The 25,201-nt window shown below is 44.3% G+C and overlaps 1 protein-coding gene across 6 annotated transcripts in view; it reads left to right on the top strand.

The window, feature by feature from the left end:
• Lrch (Leucine-rich-repeats and calponin homology domain protein) overlaps nt 1-21,766 on the top strand; it is a 314,440-nt gene extending 292,674 nt beyond the window's left edge. For all 6 annotated transcript variants that reach the window (XM_077657196.1, XM_077657188.1, XM_077657195.1 and 3 more), the window contains one exon: nt 18,353-21,766. In XM_077657196.1, the coding sequence (XP_077513322.1) occupies nt 18,353-18,457 (105 nt within the window). In that variant the 3' untranslated portion in view covers nt 18,458-21,766. The remainder of the gene's footprint in view (nt 1-18,352) is intronic.
• Nucleotides 21,767-25,201: the final 3,435 nt, after the last annotated feature.

Here is a 25,201-nt window from a genome sequence, read left to right as displayed (position 1 = left end):
AGTGACTGGTCTACCGAAGTACTTATTCATCATCATCATCATCATCATCAGCCTGACTACACCCACCGCAGGCAAAGGCCTCACCCATATCTCTCCAATTAACCCTGTCCTTTACCAGCTGCGTTCGCCCTATGCCTGCAAACTTCTTAATCTCATTCGCCCACGCAACTTTCTGCCACCCCCTGCTACGCTTGCCTTCTTTTGGAATCCACTCCTTTACTCTTAAGGACCAGCGGATATCTTGCCTTTGCATTACATGCCCAAGCCCATTTCTTCCTCTTGATTTCGACTAGGATGTCATGAACCCGCGTTTGTTCCCTCACCCACTCTGCCCACCTCCGGTGTCTTAACGTTATACTTATCATTTTTCTTTCCATGGCTCGCTGCGTTGTGCTTAACTTGAACTGAACTCTTCGTTTGCCTCCACGTTTCTGCCCCGTAGGTGAGTACCGGTAAGATACAGCCGTTGTACACTTTTCTCGTGAGGGATACTGGTAAACTGCTATTCATGATCTGAGAGAACCTACCATATGCGCTCCACCCCATTCTTTTCCTTCTAGTTATTTCCCTCTCTTGATCTGGATCAGCTGTCACTACGTGCCCTAAGTTCCTTTACCACTTCCAGCCCCTCGCTGCCAATTGTGAACTGCTGTTCCCTTGCTAGACTGTTGAACATTACTTTGATTTAGACCCACCGTTCTGCTCTGCCTGCCTAATTCATTGATCATTGTTTCATATCTAAATGCAAAGTAGAAAAGTGCGGCATATGCATGTTAAGTTTCATTCTGGTCTGACTGCACTAACAGTAGAAGACGTATTGGATCAGTTTCTGGAAGCTCCTCGGCTCGTAAGAATTTTTCAAGTGCTGAAAAAAACGCTAAATGTCGAAATTTGGCATGGCACTTTATTTGAACGCGCCACATGTAGCAGCAGCTCTGTTGGTTGTGTTGTGGCACAGTTTGCATAGCTGCACCTTAGCAAGTTTGGCAGAGAGCACTTTATAGACTGTGTTCAGATTGCAGAATGAAACATTAGAAAATGACACAGTTGATGCATTCAATTGGGCTAGCTGGTGAGCAGACTCAAAATTCATTTTTTTAGCACTTTCTTTAGCACAAGGGATGAGGCAGGGAACATATAATCTAGCGTTCATCGTACCTATCTTCTGTCGCATCCATTCTCCTCTTTGTAAGCTCTAGAAAAACTGCGTTTAAGGAAACATTGGAAATTGGATGTTTTGAAATCACACTGTTTCAGTACATTTTATGTTCAGGCTGTTTCAGTTGACACTCTTCTATTTTTATACTTTGAGGTTTAACATTTCAGTGATTAAAAGCACATTCTTAAAGGACAGAATGTTTTTTTTTTTCATGGAATGAATCTGGGTATGAGGGCAAAGTCCTTACATGGCAGTTTAGAATACTATTGAGTGCCTAATACCAATTCCATGGCACTGCAAAGGAGTCAGTATTATTTATTTAAAAGAATGCCTCCAAAGAGAAGCAAGCACGAAGTAAATATGAAGCTTGCCATCAGCTGCTAAGCAGTTCTATGCTGCACCTGCAGGCACAACGCTGCATTGCGTTTTTTGTTTGTGCACATTTCCTCTCTATTCAGTTTGCATCGCACACCACGTCTCAAAGCGTGCCAGAAAGCATTTCCTGTAGCGCCATTTTTTTTTATCCTTGAGACGACTCCTAGCTGTGTTTGCTTTCCTGGCAAGGCATCATCTTGTCCAGCAGTGTGAGTGGTGCCTCGTGGGCACAGATTTGCATTGTTATTAACCAGTTTGGTTCAGTTTTACTGAGAAAAGAAGCGCCAACAGAGACCAGGCGTAAGAAGTGACACGGACAAGCGCTTACTGACAACTGATTTTTTATTCAGGGAAACGCGCAATATATAGGCGAACAGTACCGGTGATAATCAGAGGCGGTAAACGTCACATGGTGTATAGGACCATAAAAGCGATAAGACTTGCATGGTTAATATGTAAAAACGATAAAAAAGAACAATGACACATGGTGTACAGGCCACATGAAAAGGAAAGTATAAAAGGTTTTTAAAACAAACGTGAATTTCAGTTTTTTTAGGCATGCGGAGATGCCAGCTTTTTACACATGTTCCAAATTCCACCGCGGCCTTCTAGGAAAGCCAGTTCACTTTCATAGAGCAATTTTGACGGGTCACTTACGCATTCCAAGCCCTTTCGTTTGATGAAAAACACCGCTTTTAACTCGCAAGCTGAGCTGTCTCGACTTCTGTCTAAAACAACAGTATCTTCTAAGTGAGGCATGCACTTACATTTTTTTACAATGAATCGGAAGATTAGATCCAGTGCCCTTGTCAAGTGATCGGTCATGTTCCCTCAAACGCTCGTTCAGACACCTTCCTGTTTGGCCAATGTAAACCTTGCCGCATGTGAGCGGGATCTGGTAAACCACCCCTTCCTTGCATCCGACAAACATTCGAGCATGCTTGGTTCCACAAGTTTGCTTTTTTGGTTTTTGGTTATTAATTCGAGGACTCAAAGAAGCCAGCTTACAAGGGGCGGAAAAAACTACAGGAACCTTGAACTTATTTGCCACCTTCTTCAAGTTATGTGCCACACGGTGCGAATACGGGACGACTACAGGTTTTACCCTCCTGTAATCCTCCGGAATGTGATGCCTTTTTGTGCCTTTTAGTTTTTGAAGCAAGGACTCAGTTACTGCCGACGAGACGGTCTGCGGGAATCCTGCCCTTTGCAGCCATTCGATCTGGAGTTGAAAGCTCCTTTGCATACAATGTTCACATGACCTCTTAATCGAGTATTCTAATGCTGATATGGCTATGGCTCGTTTGACTGTTTTTGAGTGGAATGACTCGTGGGTGGTATATCCAGCAAATTCCATCTTGTACCAAGGTGAGTTCCAGGTCCAAAAACTTCAACTTTTTGCCTTTGGGATGTTCACAGGTAAATTCCAATCCATGACTTTGCTGTCTAAATACTTCTAGAATATCATTCATGGTGTCAGGGTATGTCGATGGGTCCTGTTTGTTTAAGACGACTAGAAAAATCATCGACATACCTAAATACCTTCAGAACTTTCCCTTTGTCCAGAACAGTGTCCTAAACTTCATCAACGGCTGAGAGAAAAATGTTACTTAAAATAGGCGCCACACAAGAACCTATGCAAATACCTTTCTTTTGAGTGTAGACCTGATTTTCAAATTCGACCACCGTGGCACTTAGGTAGAATTCTAACAACGTTAGAAAACTGTCTATTGACATTCCCACTGCATTTTGAAATGACACCGCACCTTTTTTCTCGATACAAGCATCCCGGTGGTACCACCACAAAACCTCCTTCTTTGTCTGCTTGTAATAAATGCAGACCTCTGTCCTTGAAAAAAGTGATGACGGTGTTGTGGTGGTACCGCCGGGACGCTACAAAGAAAAGACCTGCGCTGCAGTGGAAAAGAATTTCGCTGTGACAAGTCTCAAGCCGGGAAAAGTGAGATCTCGAGCAGTCACCGTCTGTAGGAACCTGTATTTGGAAAAGATTGCAAATGCTATAAGTAAGTGCAAGGAAAAGACTCTAAGCATGTTTTTCACTGCCAAGACTCATAAGATAGATGTACCGTTCCGTTGCATTGTGAGCGAGCGCGAGTCTTGGCAACGCCTTATTAGCCAATTCCTCTTAAAACATCTGAATTCCCTTGTTGTAGAGGATCCCTTTGCAACGAAGAAGTCAACTGATGTAATAGACTTTCTTCAGACTTGTGGAACTATAGGCAGCGTTTTCTCGGTCGATGTTAAGGATCTTTTTTATTCTATTCCCTACAAAGAATTATTCCTAGCCGTTCAGTCTTGTATCGAGAAAAAAGGTGCGGCGTCATTTCAAAATGCAGTGGGAATGTCAATAGACAGTTTTCTAGCGTTGTTGGAATTCTACCTAAGTGTCACGGTGGTCGAATTTGAAAATCGGGTCTACATTCAAAAGAAAGGTATTTGCATAGGTTCTTGTGTGGCGCCTACTTTAAGTAACATTTTTCTCTCAGCCGTTGATTAAGGTTTGGGCACTGTTCTGGAAAAAGGGAAAGTTTTCAAGGTATTTAGGTATGTCGATTATTTTCTAGTCGTCTTAAACGAACAGGACCCATCGACATACCCTGTCACCATGAATGTTACTCTAGAAGTATTTAGACAGCTAAGTCATGGATTGGAATTTACCTGTGAACATCCCGAAGGCAAGAAGTTGAAGTTTTTGGACCTGGAACTCACCTTGGTACAAGATGGAGTCTGCTGGATGTACCACCCACGGGCTCAAAGAGACCTGTTCTCATATAAGTCATTCCACTCAAAAACAGTCAAACGAGCCATAGCCATATCAGCATTAGAATACTCGATTAAGAGGTCATGTGAACATTGTATGCAAAGGAGCTTTCAACTCCAGATCGAACGGCTGCAAAGGGCAGGATTCCCGCAGACCGTCTTGTCGGCAGTAACTGAGTCCTTGCTTCAAAAACTAAAAGGCACAAAAAGGCATCACATTCCGGAGGATTACAGGCGGCTAAAACCTGTAGTCGTCCCGTATTCGCATCGTGTGGCACATAACTTGAAGAAGGTGGCGAATAAGTTCACGGTTCTTGTAGTTTTTTCCGCCCCTTGTAAGCTGGCTTCTTTGTGTCCTCGTTAATAACCAAAAACCAAAAAGCAAACTTGTGGAACCAAGCATGCTCGAATGTTTGTCGGATGCAAGGAAGGGGTGGATTACCAGATCCCGCTCACATGCGGCAAGGTTTACATTGGCCAAACAGGAAGGTGTCTGAACGAGCGTTTGAGGGAACGTGACCGATCACTTGACAAGGGCACTGGATCTAATCTTCCGATTCATTGTAAAAAATTAAGTGCATGCCTCGCTTAGAAGATACTGTTGTTTTAGACAGAAGTCGAGACAGCTTAGCTCGTGAGTTAAAAGCGGTGTTTTTCATCAAACGAAAGGGCTTGGAATGCGTAAGTGACCCGTCAAAATTGCTCTATGAAAGTGAACTGGCTTTCCTAGAAGGCCGCGGTGGAATTTGGAACATGTGTAAAAAGCTGGCATCTGCGCATGCCTAAAAAAACTGAAATTCATGTTTTTTTTTAAAAACCTTTTATACATTCTTTTTCATGTGGCCTGTACACCACGTGTCATTGCTCTTTTTTATCGTTTTTACATATTAACCATGCAAGTCTTTTATCGCTTTTATGGTCCTATACACCATGTGACGTTTACCGCCTCTGATTATCACCGGTACTGTTCGCCTATATATTGCGTGTTTCCCTGAATAAAAAATCAGTTGTCGGTAAGCGCTTGTCCGTGTCACTTCTTACATCTGGTCTCTGTTGACGCTTCTTTTCTTAGTAACATGCACCAACTAGCCCAGCAAAAAGTTCTACTTGGTTCAGTTTTATCTAGTCCCTATTATATTGCATGCAGCTTTTGTTTGGAATGTCTGTGCTATTCCTTGTGCGGGGCACTTCTGGTGGCAGGTGCCTATATTACCAGATCTTTATGTGCCTGCAAGCATAGTTGTGTAATACGCACTAGTATTTTCACTTGTGCCTTGGCACTAGGCTAGAATGTTGCATCAGGTTGGAGCTTTTGAGTAGCAGTCATTGGGTCTGCTGTTCGCTGGACCCCCTGCATGAACAGCCAACATTAGGGGCTTTCCCTCGGCATAGGTTGAGGGAGGGTGAAAACCAAGTGGTGCTGCTTTGCAGGCTGTTGGGTGATGTGGCTTCTTATCTGCAGATACAGGAACAGGGTTTATGCAAGGGTCGTAAAAGTTGGCAAGATATGTCTGGGAAACAAGCTACAAGTCAGTGATGAGGATGGATTTGTTTTAATGTTCTAAAGCACATCGCATGGAAAAACCAAAAAGCGCCATTCACAGGCATTTTAAGACCATTCAGCGTCACCCTAAAATGCTCCAGTTAGCCAGAAAACATGGGCTGCTGAAGGAGAAGGGTGTTGTTGGCATAGGAGAACAACTCAACAAGGCTTGAGAAAGGATGGCGAGAAGCCTACTTCGCTGGCAAGACACCCGACCCCGTTTCCATTCATGATCATCATTTGTGAAAATGCCTCGCAGCAGCTGTTGGGGAATTTAGGGGAATTTATTCGTTAACGCACCTTGAAGAATGACTGACCATTCAGAATCCTCATAGTCAGTTCTGCAAATGTAGCACACTGTTTTAAGGATCGCAAGCTGCTATCACCTTCGTTCGTTTTGCAGTTGATGTCAATGGCCCTGCTTTATTTAGTGGGACTTGACGCACTTCACTGAACTCTGAGGAAATAGTGAGGTTGACTTTCAGAATTTGGCCAGCATTGTGAGTGGCATGTAGCTTTCTGGAGCTTTTGAATTCCTGCTCGGATTCTGCCTTTTAGCAACATTCTTGTGTATTTTTTGTTATTTCATACTTCAAAAGCCCCTGGTATGGGCCATTGCATGAAGGATGGGCGTGGCAGTTAAAAAACAATGGTCTCAATAGTGTTCTTAAAATGGATGGCAATGATATGATACACAGCGTCCTGTGGTACATCATTAGAGGCCGGAAGCAGGCATGTACTTAGGTTCTACCAGTGACCTTCGATACTTCTGCTTTTCATGAAGCCCTCAGTGAAGGTTGGCTTAAGGTAAAAAAAAGCAGCCAGCAATGCCGCTGCCTTTCAAAGCGGTATGAGCTCAGAGAGGTCACGTTATGCGAGACTGTCTACACACCTGCAGCATCATTTTACTTTACTGTGATGCAAAGCTGAAAGTGGCTGGCTCCCTACCTCTCTGTGCCTGGCTGCTGTGAAGAGTAGTTGGTTCATGCTTGAAGATGTAATGAAAACGAGGACAAAAGTAGAACACACGCGACAGGACGATTACCACTCGGACTTGAGTACTTTGTATGTGCGCCTGATGTGTCCTGGAGTTTTCTTCTCAGGAAATATGACACCACTTGAGACTGGTAGGTTGATATGGCAGTCAGGTTAACACACAAAATGGCGGGATCAGTGTGGAAACTTGGATGAATGCCAACATTCAGGTTAACTGCCAACATTAAGGGTGTCTTTTTTCCATACTCCTCATGTGATTAACGGGCACTAATGGTTTCAGAACAAAGCTTATATACTTCAGTATCGATCAAACATGTAATTTTCGTGCACCTTAGTCGGCCTCGGAGATCTGTGATGTCTCCTCCTATTTCATCATCGCGATTGGCCTGTAGCGGCGATACCTGTATTTTAGTTCTTGCTCTTTTCAACCTTACAAGAGCTTTGTTTTCGGAAAGAGTGGTGTTATGTGGTTAGGAGCTGGCATTCTATTGATACAAGCCACCATCAATTTCTCCTCAATGTCCCTTTAAGCATGTACCGTGCCTACTGTACATGCTCTTTGATGATGATGAAATAGCACATGACATTACGTTGACTGATGACACTTAGGCCCTTTTATGCTGTGCTTATTGCTTGCCTCCCTCCTTTGAAAACGATGAGATACTTAATGAAGCCTTGCCATTACCAGAGACCTTCAATGCCTTTACTGTTGGACACTCGGCACCGGCTGGAGCACTACTTTTGTCGAGTGCATTGGTGAATGCCCACAATGGCAACTATGGCATCGTGCTTGCTTGCTCCTCTGTGTGGGACCATAATGTTAATCATTTTGACAGCACAGTGTGTACGTACTCAAATAGCTAAAGTTACTTCTATTCACTCATGTTTTGAGCTTGCAAACTGTATGCTTTGGTAGTTGTTACTGTGTCGTTTAAATGACTCGGTGCCGCTTGTGGCACTAGTTTGCGTGGCACTGTTAATGCTACTGCGGGGCAACATTATATGTGACACGTTAAGGCCAATGTACTTGCTACTATATATAAAAAGATAGTAAATTAGTAGGGGTGTGCGAATATTCGAAAATTCGGATACGAATTGAATATGTTTCATATTCGGTTCATATTCGTATTCGAGAAATGATATTCGTGAATTTCCGAATATTCGAAAATTCCGGAATACTCGGCAGCAATCGTATACCGCGCTGACTTTCGTAAATCTGATTGTTGCAAAAGCGCAATATCTAGGCAGATTATTTGAATATAGAGTTTAAAGTTCCAGGAAAACAATATAAAGGCCCTGTTCTCTTTCTTCTCCATCGTTTATCGCGTGGACCGATCGCATTCCAATGCTGCTAGGCTTGACCTTGTGTGCAATTCCGCAAGGGGGCTTTCCCACATACCACGCGTGCTGCGAACAACATGGGGGACGACCCGCTTCTAACAATTGCAACGCGAAAGCGTGTTTATTTTTTTATTCTTCCGTAATATGTAATCTAATTAATGCCCACACCCATGGCATTCGTTCTGTCACCTTAACTCACCGCCATCTTGTTTTGGTCAACTACGCTATGCGGGAAAGCCTACTTGCGGAATTTCGCGTGAGGCTCCCGAAGGGTCGAGTCGAGTTGTCAACAGGGCAAGCGATCCTGTAAAAATCCCGCGTATTGCATGGTGCACTGTAACCCATGCACCTCTTAAGTGGGCGTAATGGCAGCTGTGACAATGTTCGGAGGGCCCCTGTCACTAGGTCAAAAAAAAATAACCTGGCCGCATAGTTTTGGTTTCTGAGCTTGGCCACTCACCCGTTGCAATGGCAACTGTCGGCCCGTGGATTCGCCAGTAGTCCAATCTCAGCACCGTGCCGCTTTCAGACGCTGACCGACACGTCGCTTGTCATTTCTTTTCCTTTTTTAGAAACAGTCTTGCCATTCCGACGTCAATGCGCGTTCCCATCTCGCTTATCTTGCGATGTCTTCCAGCACGCCGAAACTCTGTGCTCGTCACGGGATTACAGGTGTTTGCACAATAGAGCCGCCTCATAAGACTACCGCATTTTCGGTATTTTTTTTTTTTCCGGGCCGCGGGGCATTTTATAAATCTACCTTCAAATAACGTGGGCATTTCTGTCGGTTCTTTGAACTCTGAATTAATGAGGTTTTACTAGCCATCATGTTATTTTTGTTTCCAGTCTTGTCATGTTATGGATTGCATTTTGCCGGACCGCATTACAGGTTGGATACTGTTAGGCAGTTAAATAAAGTAGTATACATTTTTGCACACATCATGTTTTTTTTTTGTATGGTGCTCAGGCAGTCTAGTTTTGTTTATTTCAGTTGCAAAGGTCATACACTACTTTGAAAAAAATATGAGCAACAATTTTTGCTTGTTTATCTTTTCTGAATTTATTTTTTGTGCTGACCAGATATTTGATATTCGAAGCCATTTTTTCTTCATATTCGTATTCGCTTCGTATTCGAAAATTTCAATATTCGTACACCCCTATAAATTAGTCTAGCATTTTTAGCATTGGTGTCCGTGCACATGTGTGCACTCAGAATCTTGCACACAATGAATTTATTCAGATTGCTATAAGAGCTTCAAAGGAACAAGCTGGTCACTTGGCATACACTGTCCTTCATGCAGCATCAGCTTTCAGACTCGGGAGTCCATGTTGCACGGATGTGCCATCCTTGTTCACAATGCACACCTCATGCCCAATGAAGTGTGTTGTATCAAAATAATTTTTGCATGTGCGCATGTATGGCGTATGAAGAAAGCCAGCTAGCTCTTTCAGAGGAATAACTTGTTTTCAGTGCTCGCACAATTCAGCATGCGAAGCAATACAAAAAATCTGGAGCTTTCTTCATTGTCCCTTCGCGTGCCATGACACAAGTGGAGGCAGTTGTTCACGTGCGCCCTTGTGCACAGTTCAGGCAAAGCACTTACTCACACGCTCCTTTTATAGTGGACTTCTGCATTGAATCTTGCGCCTTGGCACACTCTGGCCAAAGCTACTCTTGTGCCACAAAAATATCATCATCAGTGAACGCCTGGCTGGAGCTGTAGAGCTCCATGTGAATAGTGCAGTAAACACCATGCAGACAGCCGTTAACAAGCACCACACTGCTGGTGGCTGCCCTTCGGTCAGTTCCAATGTACTAAACTCTTCTGTAGAATTACAATTAATGTTTTTTACCTTAAACTCATTGAGGGACCATAGTTGTGACATAGCTTGATTTTTTTTTTACCTTGTGTTTTCTTTTTTAACAAACATGTTCAAGCCGGGCTTCCTGACAAAGATATATCGTATTTACTCACTTAATTAACCCACTTTTTTTTTTAAGTTTACATCATTTTTGGTGGGGGCCGTTATACTGGAAAAAAGTTTGGACAGATTTTCTTGATGAGAGTCAAAATTTTACATTACACATCTGTCTGTCTGTCTGCCCACCCTTTTGCCCGCTCGTCCTCCTGCCCGCCCCCCATCCATCTTCAGCAAAAGCACACGGTCGATTAGTTGTGTCGTCACATCACTCGCATTCGTGTGTGGCTGATGTTTAACTTCGTCCACTTCAAAAGGCCTCTACTATACTGCGGCTTGAATTGAGGATTTTGCAATAGTCAGCAACAGCAGACAATCGCGGCGAGATAAAGTGAACATGCTGAACAGCTGTCCTGATGGTCACTTATGCGTTTTTTATGCACTGTAAAAAAAAATACATTCTCATTGAAAAATTGGGTGTGTGGGTTTATTACGTGAGTAAATATGGTAGCCAGTTTGTAATATACAGTCCACTAACCATGGCAGGGGAGTTTCCGATAGCATTAACATTTTTACAGGTTAGTTTATGTGTGAGCTGCTATAGGAAAGCAATATCCAGTTATTTGATAGTATTCAAATTAAGCTCAGTTTACAAAAGGATGTGTCTTCTGCATGCAGAATACAACATCCATTTTAGTTAATCAAGAAAGCTGTGGTTACTATGTGCACAGGCACAGCATTAGTGTCTATAAAACTTCACATGTAAAAAATGCAGGTTACCCTGATGGAATTTCAGCAGTCTGTGGGAAAGCATACTCTCAAGGAGTTTTTCATTGGCAAAAAAAAAAGTCTGGAATATATGTTATACCCTCATGTTGTGAAAGTGTTGCCTGGAAGCAAATGTTTAATTTACTGGAATAAACATGGGACTTGCCACACTAGTTGTTATGCTACAGTGCCTATCAGATAGCATATGTGCTGAAAGATGCTTTAATGCATAGTGCAACAACAGGGCTGCCTTGAAAACCACTCCAGACGCAGAAGCCATTTCCTTGATTTTTACAGCATAGTGTGTGTTTAATACCATTTGGAGTACTGGAAAAGTGATATTTGTGGCCATGTGTATTAAAAGAGTGACTGAGAAGTATGTCGGCACACCTATTCAGCAACTCCAAGATAAGGAGGTGGCACCCATGAATGGCTATTAACGGAGTACTTTCTCCTGTGCTGGATTTTACCGTTTTTTTGTTTTGTTTGTTTTTGTCCTACATATCTCTTCCTGCGTTCCTGTGAAGCATTTAAAATAAGCATTTGGAGAATTTGGTGCTCACTGAGGTTGTTTTCATTGCACTTTAGTTCGTCCTTGTCTCTATATTCTTGCCATTTTACATTTCAAGGGTACTTTGCTTGTGCGCTGGTACTGGAGTGGCTGTAGAAGCTTATTTGTGCAAACGGTCTGCCCACACTAATCATGAGCCTATCTTCCATTGTGAATATGCTTCAGTCTCATATTTCTCTGTTATTTGCTCACGTGAATGGTCTTCTAAAAGCTTAGCATTCACAAGGAGCAGGTGCAGAAACTGGCATCTCGCCCAAAACTGCCTTCTGAGTGTTGAAAAAGTAAATATTGCATTTTCCAGTGTGCTTCTCTGATGGTCGCTGTGTACAGGGGCAGAACTGTGGCTAGTCAAGATGCTTTCTTGCCCCCTAGGAAGCACTCGTGTGCTGGCCAAGGTATTGGCTGCTGGTGGTTTGTGGCATCTGCTGTAACTGATTTTCTAGTCCTTCAACTTGCACGCCTCTTGTGTAGCCCTGTGCGGCAGTGATATTTCAAATACAGACCCGCATAGCTAGTGGACTTTGTGTAAGCAGAGCTGAATTTGTGTGCCAGACACTGCAGCCTTGTCAAACCAGCATCAGTGCTGTTTCAGTGGCCACTTCTGCATTCTTGGTGGCACAATGATCGTGTGACAGTTTCTCTAAATTTAGGTGTGTGGGGGTCAGTGGACTAATCCTGATTACTTGAGGCCGCAGATGGTGTCCCTCTGTAGGCCCTTTGCTCTGACTTCACTGGCTGGCAAAGGACATGCCTCTGTAGTCCCGCTCAGCCATGGTGCCTTGGGATTCCACGTTAGAAGGTGTTCTGCTGCTCCCTTTAGAGGCATAAAACCCAAAAACATCAGGGGCTGCAATGTGCAGCATTGTCATCATTTGTGCGACGGCTGATGCCGAGAATAACAGGCGTGTGCTTACAGCCTGACGTAGCCTTCCAACACCTAGTTACTGTTGACAGCCTGCTAAGTCAAGGCTGTGAAAAGGTTGAATGAAAGCTCTCTGCTTTTAGTATGCAGCCGCTTAGGGGTCCTGGTTCGTAGAGATGGCAAAATATCAATACCCTTTAAAGTATAAAATGTCTGTGTAATTTAAAATTGGCCAAGGTAACTTCTGAATGTCTTAAAAAGGAAAAAGCACCCTATAGGTGCTCAGATGAAATTGATATTGTAAGCCAGAATCATTTCATTGAAGTTCCAGTGATTTATTCACGCTACAGATGACTGCACTATGCCTTGTGTGAGGGTTTTTTCACTGTGTGAATGAGGATTTACAGTGAGCTGTTACACAAGATATGCATGTCTGTGGCTGCTGTACAGTAACTGTGGTTTGAGAAATGTATCATTAAATGCGGTAACATAGAATTTTGAGGATTTGGTATTTTTAAAAGATGAGAATGTATGTGACATTGCTGAGGCAAATTAGGGTTGGCAACTCTCGGAGGTAGTAGAGGGAGTCTTATTTGTGCAGTGTATTTTTTTTTTAAGTTTCTTCATCGGAGAAATGGGGGCCAGTGCAGTTTTCATCCTAAACTGACCTCTGTGATGCTGCTACAATGTCTTGGGAAGAGAGTACAAGATTTATGTTGAAATTTGTGCAAACACTGCATTCAGTTTAATTCAGCTTGCCTGGCTTGTTCTTCGTAGTCATGGAGGGCATGTTACAGCAACCAAGGCTCTCTTCAGGGGGCCTGTATCATGTGAAACGTAGATCGCTACGACTGGAAGAGAAGGCTTTCAGCATACAGTGCACAGTTGTGATTTTGTGGCTCTGGCGTTTTTGAATTTCTGCATTGTTTGGTGCAGCCAGGGTGTTGGCCACTTGGCTTTTGAAGCACCACCCCTGTTTTCCTGCTGATGGTTTTTGTCAGCTCGATGGTCAGGCTGATGGTTTTTGTCAGCTTTTATGTATTAGCCAAGAGTCCAGGTCTCCGCCACTTTTTGTGTAGTGCTATGCTTGCATATGCTGAAAGAGTAGAGCAGAAGCTCGAACATTGCTGCAGAGCTTTGCTCATTAACACCAATTTTTATGTACGAATAAAGGAAAAGACACAACTTCTTTGGCTGTCTTGAGAGCCACGTGGCACTTACAGGCATGGCATTGCAACATGATGCCAGACTTGTGCTCAGGACGACCGGTAGTGTTCTTCACCTGCAGAAGCTGTGGTGAAAGTTGCAGATTCCTCTCTTTGTATGTGCTACACATTGGCCAGCATGGCCAAACACACCCAACACCAAACAGTTGCACCAGGCTATAATGGTTGTCCCAAAAGGCTGTGATGTCATGTATTGAAATTAAATGGGAATAGATCCTGACCTGGATCTCCTCCATCTGGATATCTCCTCCCATAAAACCTGAACACACACACACACTGGGTGTTTTCAGCAAGAGTGGCCACTAATATTTAAAAATAGGGTGTTTGAGGTAAAGGGAAGCTTTTTGCCTTGCCTGAAACACCTGTTGTATATATTTAAAGGATCGCTTAGCACGCAAAGTTGCGCCCACCTTTCCTCGTTTTCATGAAGTAACTGCAGACTAAGAGTTGGAAAGATGATGCCTTTGGCCTTTGCTGAAGACTTTGTAGCAGGAATAGAAAATGTACCCTTTGTCACTACTTCGCCACAGAGGAGGCGTTCATCTCTTCGATGTTTGGTGTTGCAAGCGAGGAAAAACTATCTGGGCCATTCATGCTTGCTGGCCCCATTTCTCAGTGTTGACAACCCAAGAGGCTACCTTGGGTTAGCTAGGCTAGGTTAGATGAGGAGGAGGAGCTGGAAAAGTGTGGCCTTTCCAGTGCTCATGGGGCCCTGGTAGTAATCCTCATGTCACTTGTGGTCACAGAGTTTGCCTTCTGTGGGCTGCACAAAATAGCGGCTGGCGTCCTTGTGCTGCCATGCTGTGCCACAGCCCAGCAGCACTGTGCAGAACCTACGAGTTTAACGTAAAAAGTACATGCACTGATTTGAAAGATGCAGACGCATACAAGAAATGTGTTGACGTTGAAATGTCCGCGAAGGTTTAGAAGCACGGTTCACATGCAAAATGGAACTAAAATTGTAGGGTTCTCTTGCTCTGGGCAGTCAAGCGATATGCAGCTGACATCGGACATCTGACTGCTTGTCACCTACTAATAAACACCACCATATGTAACAGCATGTAAGCGATATGTGGGCAACAAGAAAAACTGATTACTGATTGATTAAACATTAACAGTGATTACACATTTTAACACTATGTAGGATTGGATGAATTGAATACACTGCAGCTGTGAACAACGATAAAAATTTGTCACTAAATTGTGACAATGCCTAGAAGAAACTGTGGAGGTCACCCAGGAACGCGACTGCGGCCGCATTTATTGGAGGGCTGCCACAGAAGAGATGGCAGCGGAGTGGCGGTGGCAGCGCCTAGCCCTGGCCAAGGTCCAGAGCATTTTCTTTAATGCGTGCTAAAGAAACTTCAGGGCCTCTTCTGCATTTTGCTAGTACCGGCCACGTGGGTCACTACAAAACTATTGGCAACACGTCAAGAAGAGGCCAGTAATGGGGACCAGAGAAAGCTCTGGCTTCTTTAATTTTGACCCAACTTCACAAAGCACCTGTAAGCATGAACAGATATAGTATGTACAGTACTTCTCGAAGCCAGTGGTCCTTTTTTTTTTTTTTGCCGGGATGAAGGTCTTTCTTTTGACGTTTTGCCAGTGCTGATTTTTCCACAGACTGTCTGCAGAGCAGGGTTTTTTCACAGGGTCTGAGTTCTCAAACTGGGTTGCACAAAACCCCTGGGTTCCTTGGAGTGCTTTTTGGGGTTCCCTGAGTACCTAAACCAATGCATGCCTGTAGCCCCACCTTTCTTTTACCCACTTTGTTTTGGGACTAATCACACTGGCATTGTTCATTGCAGACTGTTTCACTACACAGTCAGTCATTAATTGAGTTAGGGCATTTCTTGAACTTTTTTTGCATGCATGTCGGGATAGAAGTCGGGGCCCATGGGGTTCCCAAATATTGAGGACCCCTGCTGCTCTAGGCCGTCAAATGCGTCTCGGTTATTTTTCTTCTCTTTCGAAGTTCTGGAACATGCAGCTGCACAGCACTATGCACACTGGGTATTAGTATGCAAGCTGTGGCGGCACGAATCACAAGGTGCTAGAAAATGGCGTGTGGAGCACGACCACATGGACAAATGGCATCAGCAACTAGCTGGTGCCGTGTCTGGTCTGGCCTTAAATTCTGTTTGCGCATACCTGTCTATAGTTGCTTGGATACAAAAGACAGGGACATTGCATTTAAGGGTAAGATGCTCTTCTGCACACAGGTCACATAGAGCTAGGGGATGACGTGAAAAAGCCCAGCAGTCATTAACCCTGGCAAAACCATAGGGGAATTTTTTTAATGGTGGTGTTTAAATTGAGAAATGAGTGAATTTTTCAGGTGGAAAGCAACGTAATGGGAAGTAAAAACATCCACATGCCACTGGTGGGATCCAAACCCATGACTACCTCGTGTCCCACACAGTGCGCACACCAACTGAGCTATGGGAGCAGCTGTCCGACTGTCTGCTTTTAGTTTCTGTTGCATGATGTAGCCAAGCCTTGAGGTTGTCCACCAGAGCAGACTCCAGCTGGCATGGAACGTCCTGTCGTGAGAGAGTTTTCTTATGTGTATATTGGGGAACTCAGTTTAAGAGCTATGACCACCCATTAGGTAGCTAGTCTACACAGGGCCATTAGTTGCATGTCCCATGTGGCAAGCCCACTGAAGTGGTTCGGCAGCAAGCTGAAGGCTCCAGTTCTTCATAGTATCACCCACCGTGTTACCTCATTGTTACGACGCACTAGAGTTGAATGTAATTATTCTTTTGCCAGAGCGATGTTAAGCTACATACTGCATTTGCTCAATAGTGAATGCACCTCCTACTTTGGCTATCAGAACTGCAATTCTTCTGAATATTTTGCCCTCTGAATGAGTGCACTTCACAAATTTTGAAGAGATTTTTGAGAAAAATACTGCATTCATTATGTCAGTAAATGTGGTAGTCTAAATTTTATATTGAATTTGAATGTTCTATTTTAAGATATAGCATTATTTTTTAAAGACCATATTTGATGTGTTGCATAAGGGGTTGGGCAACAAATAGTATCATAGCAAAGTCCAGATCAATTTCTGATGCAAGGTGCCTCAGGAAGTTCAAGATTCTCTGGAAACGTTGTGCTCTGCTCTGTTAAAAAGATACTTAGGTGGGCATGCTGTTCATTGGGGCATTTCAGAGCTCCATTGATCATCTCGTGCAACTTACCCTGTGAAGATGGCATTGCCATTCCGGTGATGTGGCAGGGGAGAGGTTCATAATTTCATTGTGCACAAGGAACACTTTTGCTTCCTAGTGTATCAAAACATTATAGTGCCTTGTGCTCATAGCACAGAGTGCAATGGCATTTCAGTTTCTATTGTAAATGTTGCTAGCAGGTGGAGCAAAGCACCACTGTTCATGCCCATGACTTCGCAAGTTGACTGTTTTGCCTGAAGCCCTTTCTTGTTGAAAAAAATTGGCAGTGGCTTAGCTCAGCTATGCCAGGATATATGTAGCGAGAGGTACATTTCCCTGGCTGAGTTTGTTGTGGTCACTATGTGTAGCAATGAGAGAAATTGGGTATACACACCTTTTACTCATTTTGCCTGACAGAGACGAAGACTGCCCCATGATCTGTGAAGTAACATGCAGCGGTGTCAATTTTGGAACAGTTAATCTTCTCTTGTCTATACTGCTGTTTAGGAGCGGCTGGACTCTCCTTCTTTACATCCATATGAAATGTTGATACAGCCGCCCATTACATCTCCGCCTTTTATAGGAAATACTGTGCATGCAACGCGTGGTTCGGGTGATAGAGGGGTGTGCGATGAGGCGGCAACGAAGCGCACAGCGCACCTGTGGGGTCTCTCTAGTTACCATGGTATCGGAAGCCACCGCAGTGGCTGAGCGTTTATGGCGCTCGGCTGCTGGCCCGAAAGACGCGGGTTTGATCCCGGCCGTGCTGGTCGAATTTCGATGGAGGTGAAATTCTAGAGGCCCGTGTGCTGTGCGATGTCAGTGCACGTAAAAGAACCCCAGGTGGTCGAAATTTCCGGAGCCCTTCACTACGGCGTCTCTCATAGCCTGAGTCGCTTTGGGACGTTAAACCCCCATAAACCAAACCAAGCCATGGTATCGGTGCATGCGCACAACTGCTCATCCGCGTGATGTCGCGGGCGGCTCCGACAGTGGAGCAGGCACGCAGCCACGGCGATGGCGAAGCACCTGCTGCTCCTCTCTGGTTGCCATGGTAACAGCGCATGCGCACAACTGGCCTCTCCCAGCCATCGCGAAAGGCTCAACTGGTAGCCCAGTGTAGCTGTCACTACAAAAGACTAGTGCAATTTATCCCCTGTCTGCACAGTTGCTTAAACTTTGCCCAGCCACTGCACTGCACATAGACTTCCACAGAGGCAGTCTGTTTGGTTTTGAGCAAAATCTAATGGCACTGCACCCCAGCACATTCAAAAAGAAATAGGCATGAGTTATAGTTAAAATAGTTATATGCTGAGTACTGGACAACACGCCATGAAGGAAGGGATACACAGGGCACTTTTTGAAAGATGCAGAGAAGACTGAGGACCAGCTGCTGTACAGATGCATAGTTTATTTTAAGTTCGCACCTTCCTAGTGGGGCATTGATGACCTGTGGACATTGATGACCCTTGGATGACCTGTGGACATTTAAGACGTCCAAGAAAGTTTCAGTGCCTCTTGGGTCGGAACCCTAGGTAATAAGTGGGGAAAGAAATGGATGCTGCCATGACGAGCCTTTGTTTGCAGCTGAACGGAGAGAGTCCCTACCTTGGCTGACTGTTGAATAACTCCCGCAGGAGGCCACCTGCTCAGCTCAGGACGTGCTCGAAGAACGAGGCCTGGTGCGAGTGGCCGTCACAGTGCAGGAGCTCTTCCGAGCCACCAGTCGCAGCAAGCGCTGACCTCTCATCTAGTCGTGAGGTGGTAGCACCGGACTTTGTGCCACTAGCTGAGGAGACACACACAGCGTGAAGGACTGAGGCAGGATGGGTGCTGTGGCGCTGCTACACACAACAGTGGTCATCGACAGCAGCGGCACCTGTTGGGCAGAAGCAGCACAGGGGCGTGCACTGTGATGACAGGAAGCTGTGCGGTCACACCCGAGTGCTCTCGAAGGTTTTGAATCACATCTAGCATTGACAAAGTCTGTGCAGTCGTGTGATAACTGCCTGTTGTAGTCGCACTACCTTTGCTTATGCTGCAGGCATAAAAATAAGCTCCCCGGTATCTTGGTATAGTCTGATAAAATGCAGGAAAAGTGAATAGTGAATTTGGCTGACTGAAGCTGCCTATGTGAGTGCCTCATAGAAGCACAGACTCTGGTATGTTCACCACCCTTACAGAAATTTGACCCCTGTATATTGTTCATGTGTTGTTTACACATTGGGCTGCGATTAAGTCAAAACTGTGTTGTTTGGTATTTCTTTCAAGCACAGGTCAAGCTTTCTCAGAACAAAGGGGATCAAGCTCCAGACATGAGCAATCAAGGTCGCCCGATAGAATCACAGTTGAAGAGCATCTGCCTGTCATTTTTACGAAGGAAGTGACCGGCATGTTCTGTGCCATGAAAGTACTGAGCATCGCCATGATTTGTGTGTGTTGGAGCACTGCTTAGGCACACAAAGATGTCTGTGAAGTGTCAACCGATGATTGGTGCAGGTTTTCATATGAAGGTTCCACGTGTCCAATATTTTACCACTCACGCTTTCCTGAGGTCCAGTGTAGCCATGACAAAATGCACTGTTATTTAAGTGCATTGGGAAATCACAACCTTTGGCCATAGAGGCCATGCAGACTGGATTTAGAAAAGCTGGAGAGTTAATGGAGAACACCTTAGTAACCTCCATCTGGCTGATAATGTTGCAGTACTCGGAGGAGCCATTTCAGCCAGTGTCTTGAGAACCTAAACACACAGGATAGATTGATGGGCTTAAACAATAATATATGGGAAGCTGTAATGATGATAAATAGCATGAGAAAGGAGCAGCAGTCTATTATCAAGGCATTGGAAGTAATAACGAGAGTACATCTGTGTAGCTGAAAAAAAAAAAAAATTGCACCAGTGGGCGAAACCGAGAAGAGCATGCAGAACGAACGCAGACCTTCAGCTGTTCATCATCTTCCAATGGAACACATCTAGAAAAGGCCACAGAAATGATGCCGCAGAAAATACCACAAAAATGCATAGAAAGCAGGCTGAACCAAGAAATGCAACTCTTTATTGCACAGGTGAAATGAAGCAACGCTGACATTTATGTTAGGACTGTTTTTTTCAGCTCCTTGAAGTGCTTCAAGAATCTCTCGCACCATCCTGTCTTATCCGCATGTAGTTACCTCTGTGTCACTGAAAACACACGACAGTGCAAGAAGTTGCTATGAGTAACAAATGATGAATTGAACTTCAGAGAGTTGGCATTATTCAGTTCTTATTGTGTTCTTGTGGCTCCTTGCAGAGTAAATGTGTGGTGTTACTAGCAGAAAGGTCACTGTTTGTCTATTTCCGACACCCATAAGGAAAAGTGTGCGTTCTGTCTGCAGACACCATCTTCACTCTCTCTCACCAAGTCTTGTCTCTAGGGCGAGCGAGGAGGGGGGGACTTCTTCCTCCTCCAGTGGACTGTTGATGATACTTTTTACATTGCTCCCCATCGTGCAGTTTTCCCAAAAAAGCCAGGCATTTAGAAAGCCTTTGCAATATGCCAAAGAGACAGCCAGTTTTTTGCAGACTGTCCTCAGAGTTGTGGTTGACCAGTTGTGAGGCACTTTTTTTGCTTTTATATGGTGCCTAATTTTGTGGGTTGACCTGCATTTATTGCTAGTCTGTATTTGAACAAATGCAGTACTTATGTAATGAAGCAACATTTATGAGAATTCATTTTGCTTGCATGTTCTTGTTAATTAGGCCGTGAACTTTTTCACTCATGAAATGCGTGTGCGTCGGCCCATACACTGCTGTGCTCTTGTGTACTTCATCTTTTTAACCAGCAAAGTTTTCTGGCAGGTACTCCACAGCAAACTGCTATAATGAAATAGAATGTTGATTATGGTCTACAAATCTTTCATCGCAAAGACTTGTATACTGGTACCATACTTGCTGTGTGGATTTGAGTAACGTATTGCCAGCTGAAAATACAGTTGGAAAGGGTTTTAATCGTGCCTTGGTTTGTGCATGCTTAAAATTTAATTTCAAAATGTTTGCATAAATGCTGATGTGACACTGGCACCTTTCGTGCGACCCAAACCTCAGGTGGAGAACTTCCAGTCAGCTGATGATGCTGAATTGAAAAATGATTGGATCACACATGTCCCAGAGGAACGACAACAGGTGACACTGCCATCGCTCTTTTTCTTGATCCTTTCTATGCAGTGATGGTTGTTTTTAAACTGCATTCTAATGTCGATCTCGAGCTCACCTGCCACTGCTGAAGTAATGGTGCTTAAGCACATTGTGAGCTAAGCTTCATAGCATACTATGAATTCATCTGTAGCATGTTTATGACAGGTCAAACCGGTACCACTCTTGAAACGTATGTGCGTCAACATGCGCACAGCTGTGCGCCTATGTACTTAATGTTTTATCAGCAAAAGTGTTCTTGGCGGCCCTTAAGTGTTATCGTACAAGTGTCCATTTTGGTCATAGAGTACAGCACTGCATCATAGGCACTCTCTTCATATTACAGCAGAAATCCTACAATGGTTGCTCATTGCTTACAAATGCCCACTTGTGAGTACACCAGTGATTACTGCCCTGGATTCAGCATTGTCATTAGTCCCCTACTCAATCCTCACTATGTCAGATGTCAACATGTTTGTGCTGTCTCTGTGAACAAAAGTGAGCTGCGGTAAGTGTTGTGCATTTCTTAATGCCTGCTGTCATTGTGAAAGAGCTTCTTTTTGTGTCTGTATCTTGAGTTGTGCATTTGCTGTCAGTGTTTTTAAATAAGGGCACCGTTTTTACATTCAAAGCATACACTTGGCACCTCTTTGGAATACCTGGTTTTAATTTCACTTAGATGGCATACATTGAAATGAGAATTGTGTTCTTCGTGCAAGAAGCCCTTAGAGGTTATGGTTGCCTATGTACATTCTGTTTAGCATTTATAGTCAGCAGTGAACAAATTCATGATAACGAAGGAAGTTTTACACGGAAGTCACCGAAGTGCATATAAGGTCATGGAATGTCTTTTTGAATAAACTGTTTTTATTTATTATTTATTTCATTTATTTACATACATTGCTGACTTGCGTTGCAAGGCATTGTGGGAGGAGTAAGTACTTCAATACAATGGGGAAATCAACAAAATGAATAAAACAACAAAATCAAAATATATGACTCTGTGATTGACAGAAGCATTAATTCATCACGTGTAACTCATAGTGATCCATCGTCTATTTAAAAGTTCCGTGTTCTGAGGAAAAAAGGATTGGGGCAGAGATGCTTCAAGAGTGCTTATAAGTGGGGGTTCTAAAGCATTACACCGCAGCGGTGGCCAAGTGGTTGAGCATCCGCCTCGTATGCGGTAGGTGCGGGGTTCGATCCCCAGTGCCGCCGGGTACCCACCGGTGATACAATGGGTACAAGCTTTCCCCTGGTCTGGTGCTCGGCTTATTTAGGGTGAAATGCTTGGGAAATGGGTCTTTGACCCCACCTTGAGAAAAAGAAAAAATACCTTGTGACATGGCGCTCTTTGGCCATAGCTGCCCTTGCGCCATAAAAATCCATAATCATCATCTAAAGCATTACAGTCCCTGGATGCGTGCATTGACACTTAGACACACATGTGCGTATGACACCATCCAAAACACTGTATGACAAATGGTTGCATCAAAATTTTGATAGGAAAAGTGGTTTTTGAGGAAAAGAAATGTCACAGTAACAGTGGCATGTCCGACCAACTGCACCTTGAGAGAAGATGTAGAAAATTTGGGAAGACATATAATTAAAGGTGCATGTGTCATCGGTTTGAATACTTGTCAGAAGCTAGCCTCTAACTTGACTAGCACATGTAAGCTATATGCAATGAGAAATCATATGCCACTGCCCGGAACACTGTACGACAAACGGCTGCGGTGGTACAATTTTGAACGTTAACGAAAAAACTGGCCCAGAGGTGGCAAGTGCCCTCATTTTTACTTTTTCTCCCTCACCCTCACTTTTGAATTCATTGCCCTCCCTCACCCTCACTTTGAAAAGTTATCCTTCACTTGGAAAAATTTGCTGGCCCTTCCTCGCCCTCACACTCACATCATTGGGGTTCCCTCAACCTCACTAACAGCCGCCTTAAAACGTTATTTTTGTAGTCCCCAACTTCCGGCGATATTACTGAGTAATAAACATTACGGTAATAAACAAACAGTAATAAGACAAGACCTCAAGGCACTCTAGGACGACAGGCCATTATAGATGCCTATATTGTTGTGTGTGCGCGTGTATGTGTGTGTGTTGTTTGAGCTAATACGTGAGACAAAACCAAGACAGCTACGTGTTGAGCCTAAAAATATCTCTGCCTTTGCTTAAAAAGTGGCAAAAGTTCTCGATAAAGCGATTTATCCAGAGTCCACTTGCGATAGTCGTCTTCAACGTACCATAGCAGGCCTTAGGAAGCGTCGTCTCACGGAGGCTGTAGCCAGGGCAAGTCCACAGCAAGTGTTTTGCGTCACACAGTTCAGGCGCAGCATCACAATGGGGACAGTTGTCAGTCTGTTCTAAGCGTTTGTCACGCCACCGATGACACACAGAGGGAGTTGGAGCCGATCCTGCTCGAATCTGGCGCACGGATACCTCCTCCTCCCGAGTGAGACTACGGGGGAGAGGGTACGAACACGGAGGAATTATAGCCCGTGTTTGCCAACGCAAAGCTTGTTTCTCGAAAACATGGGACGGGAACGGATCTGGGGGAAGAGGGGAAAATGGCGGGATGTCTGATGTGTCAAGGTGTGTCATTGTATCCACATGAATATTATGCAGATCGTGAGCATGGACGCAAAGCCAGGGTATATGCACATGACAGGGGTATTTTTTGCAGAGTTGGTGAATGGATTGTGTAATTTGGAATGTGCGCTGGACAGCCTTAAGCTGCTTAAGAGCGGCAAGGGAGTTGGTGTAAATGTGAAAAATATCGAAAGTGGGGACAAGTGGAAGGGAAGCAATTGCACTGTGTATTGCTTGAAGCTCCAAGGTAAGGGGGGTGCAAGTATCCGTGCTATATGTAGCGCGGGAGTTAAGATGAGGATGGGAGGGACTGTAAAGCTGTGGTAACTCCCCGCACTGCTATGTGTGATGCATCGGTGTGTATTATGCACCCTGGAGGTAGATGCGTGGCTGATATCGGCGGCGAAGCAGAGGAGCGATGGTCTGTGAGTTGGCAGTATGACCATGGAGGAAGAGTCTGTAAACGATGAAGCTGAAACGACATCTTGCGTGCTCTGTTTGCCTCCCGCTGGTCAATGTTTCACTTAATGTATCAAGTTGAGCATACTCTTGCAGAATGGGCATGGGTGTAATACGAGGGATATAAGTTATGGAGCGCATAGCCTCGCGATTGATTGCTTCAAGGGAGTCCCACTGGCGACGGGTGAGGCGATGAAATTGGGCCTGGTACACTATCCGCGGCTGAAGAATGGAGCGCACAAGCCGATGGGCAGTATCAGAACGTGCTCCGCCAGAGTGCATAAATGTGCGTCGAATCAGACCGAGAGCAGCGTGAACCGATTTACGGGTCGCGTTTGGCCACAGGGTCCCAGTCCCAAATGCATAAAGTAGAAGACCTAGGACATGCACACTTTCTACTTAGCAGTTCATACAGGAAGGATGTTAAGATTTCTCCCAACTGATTCTTCATCTGAGGGAAGTGTATGAACTGACCGACTAAATTTGAGTGGCATTCCCTCTTTGTGATGTGCTCAGCCTTACCTTGCGTCTAGTGCTCTGGTGCACTGTCTTTTTGCGATTGTGTTTCGTGGCATTTCCTAAACACTTTTTAAATAATTTAGTTAATGTAAATGAAATATATTTTGAATGTAATAAGTACCATGCTTTAAAAAGCTGTTGCGATGGCGTAGTGGTCTGAAGCAGCGGCCAGCGGAACTGATTTTTAGCGCCGCTGCTGGTTCAGATCTCGCTCCCCTAGCTCCCAAGTTTTTATTCACTAGTGTCTTCCCCCAGTGCGATGCCGACTTTCCACTGCAGTGAGGCTCCTATGCTGTCGCTAAAAATGAAAAAATTTATTAGGCCACTTGAAGATCAAACGGATCACTGAAATACAGCATTTGGGCTGAATATAATGCATGGTGATCACTAACTCATTGAGTCTGGATTGAACGATTCCCATGGATTTGTGTGTGTAGAGAATTGGCCAAATCTACCGCAGTAAAAGTCTAAAATGATGCATTAGCACTCAAACTTGCATCATATGATATATCAACCGAAGTAAGCCATTTCATGTCAACCAAAAGCATAGAAAGTAAAGGTACACCATGCATAACGAGGCCTATATAATGGTGCTAGCGCACGATAATTCATGGTTAACCCCAAGTTAAACCGCCCATAATTTTTTGCTTGCACGTCTACGCATTACCCCAACACAGAGTGTCAATTCCCTGCCATGCCTGCAAGAAATTTGGTTCACAAAATCAGGCTTTCGATT

This window comes from Amblyomma americanum, chromosome 3 (genome assembly GCF_052857255.1).
Source record: "Amblyomma americanum isolate KBUSLIRL-KWMA chromosome 3, ASM5285725v1, whole genome shotgun sequence".
NCBI classification, from domain to species: domain Eukaryota; kingdom Metazoa; phylum Arthropoda; class Arachnida; order Ixodida; family Ixodidae; genus Amblyomma; species Amblyomma americanum.
This window is presented reverse-complemented; position numbering and strand designations above follow the sequence as displayed.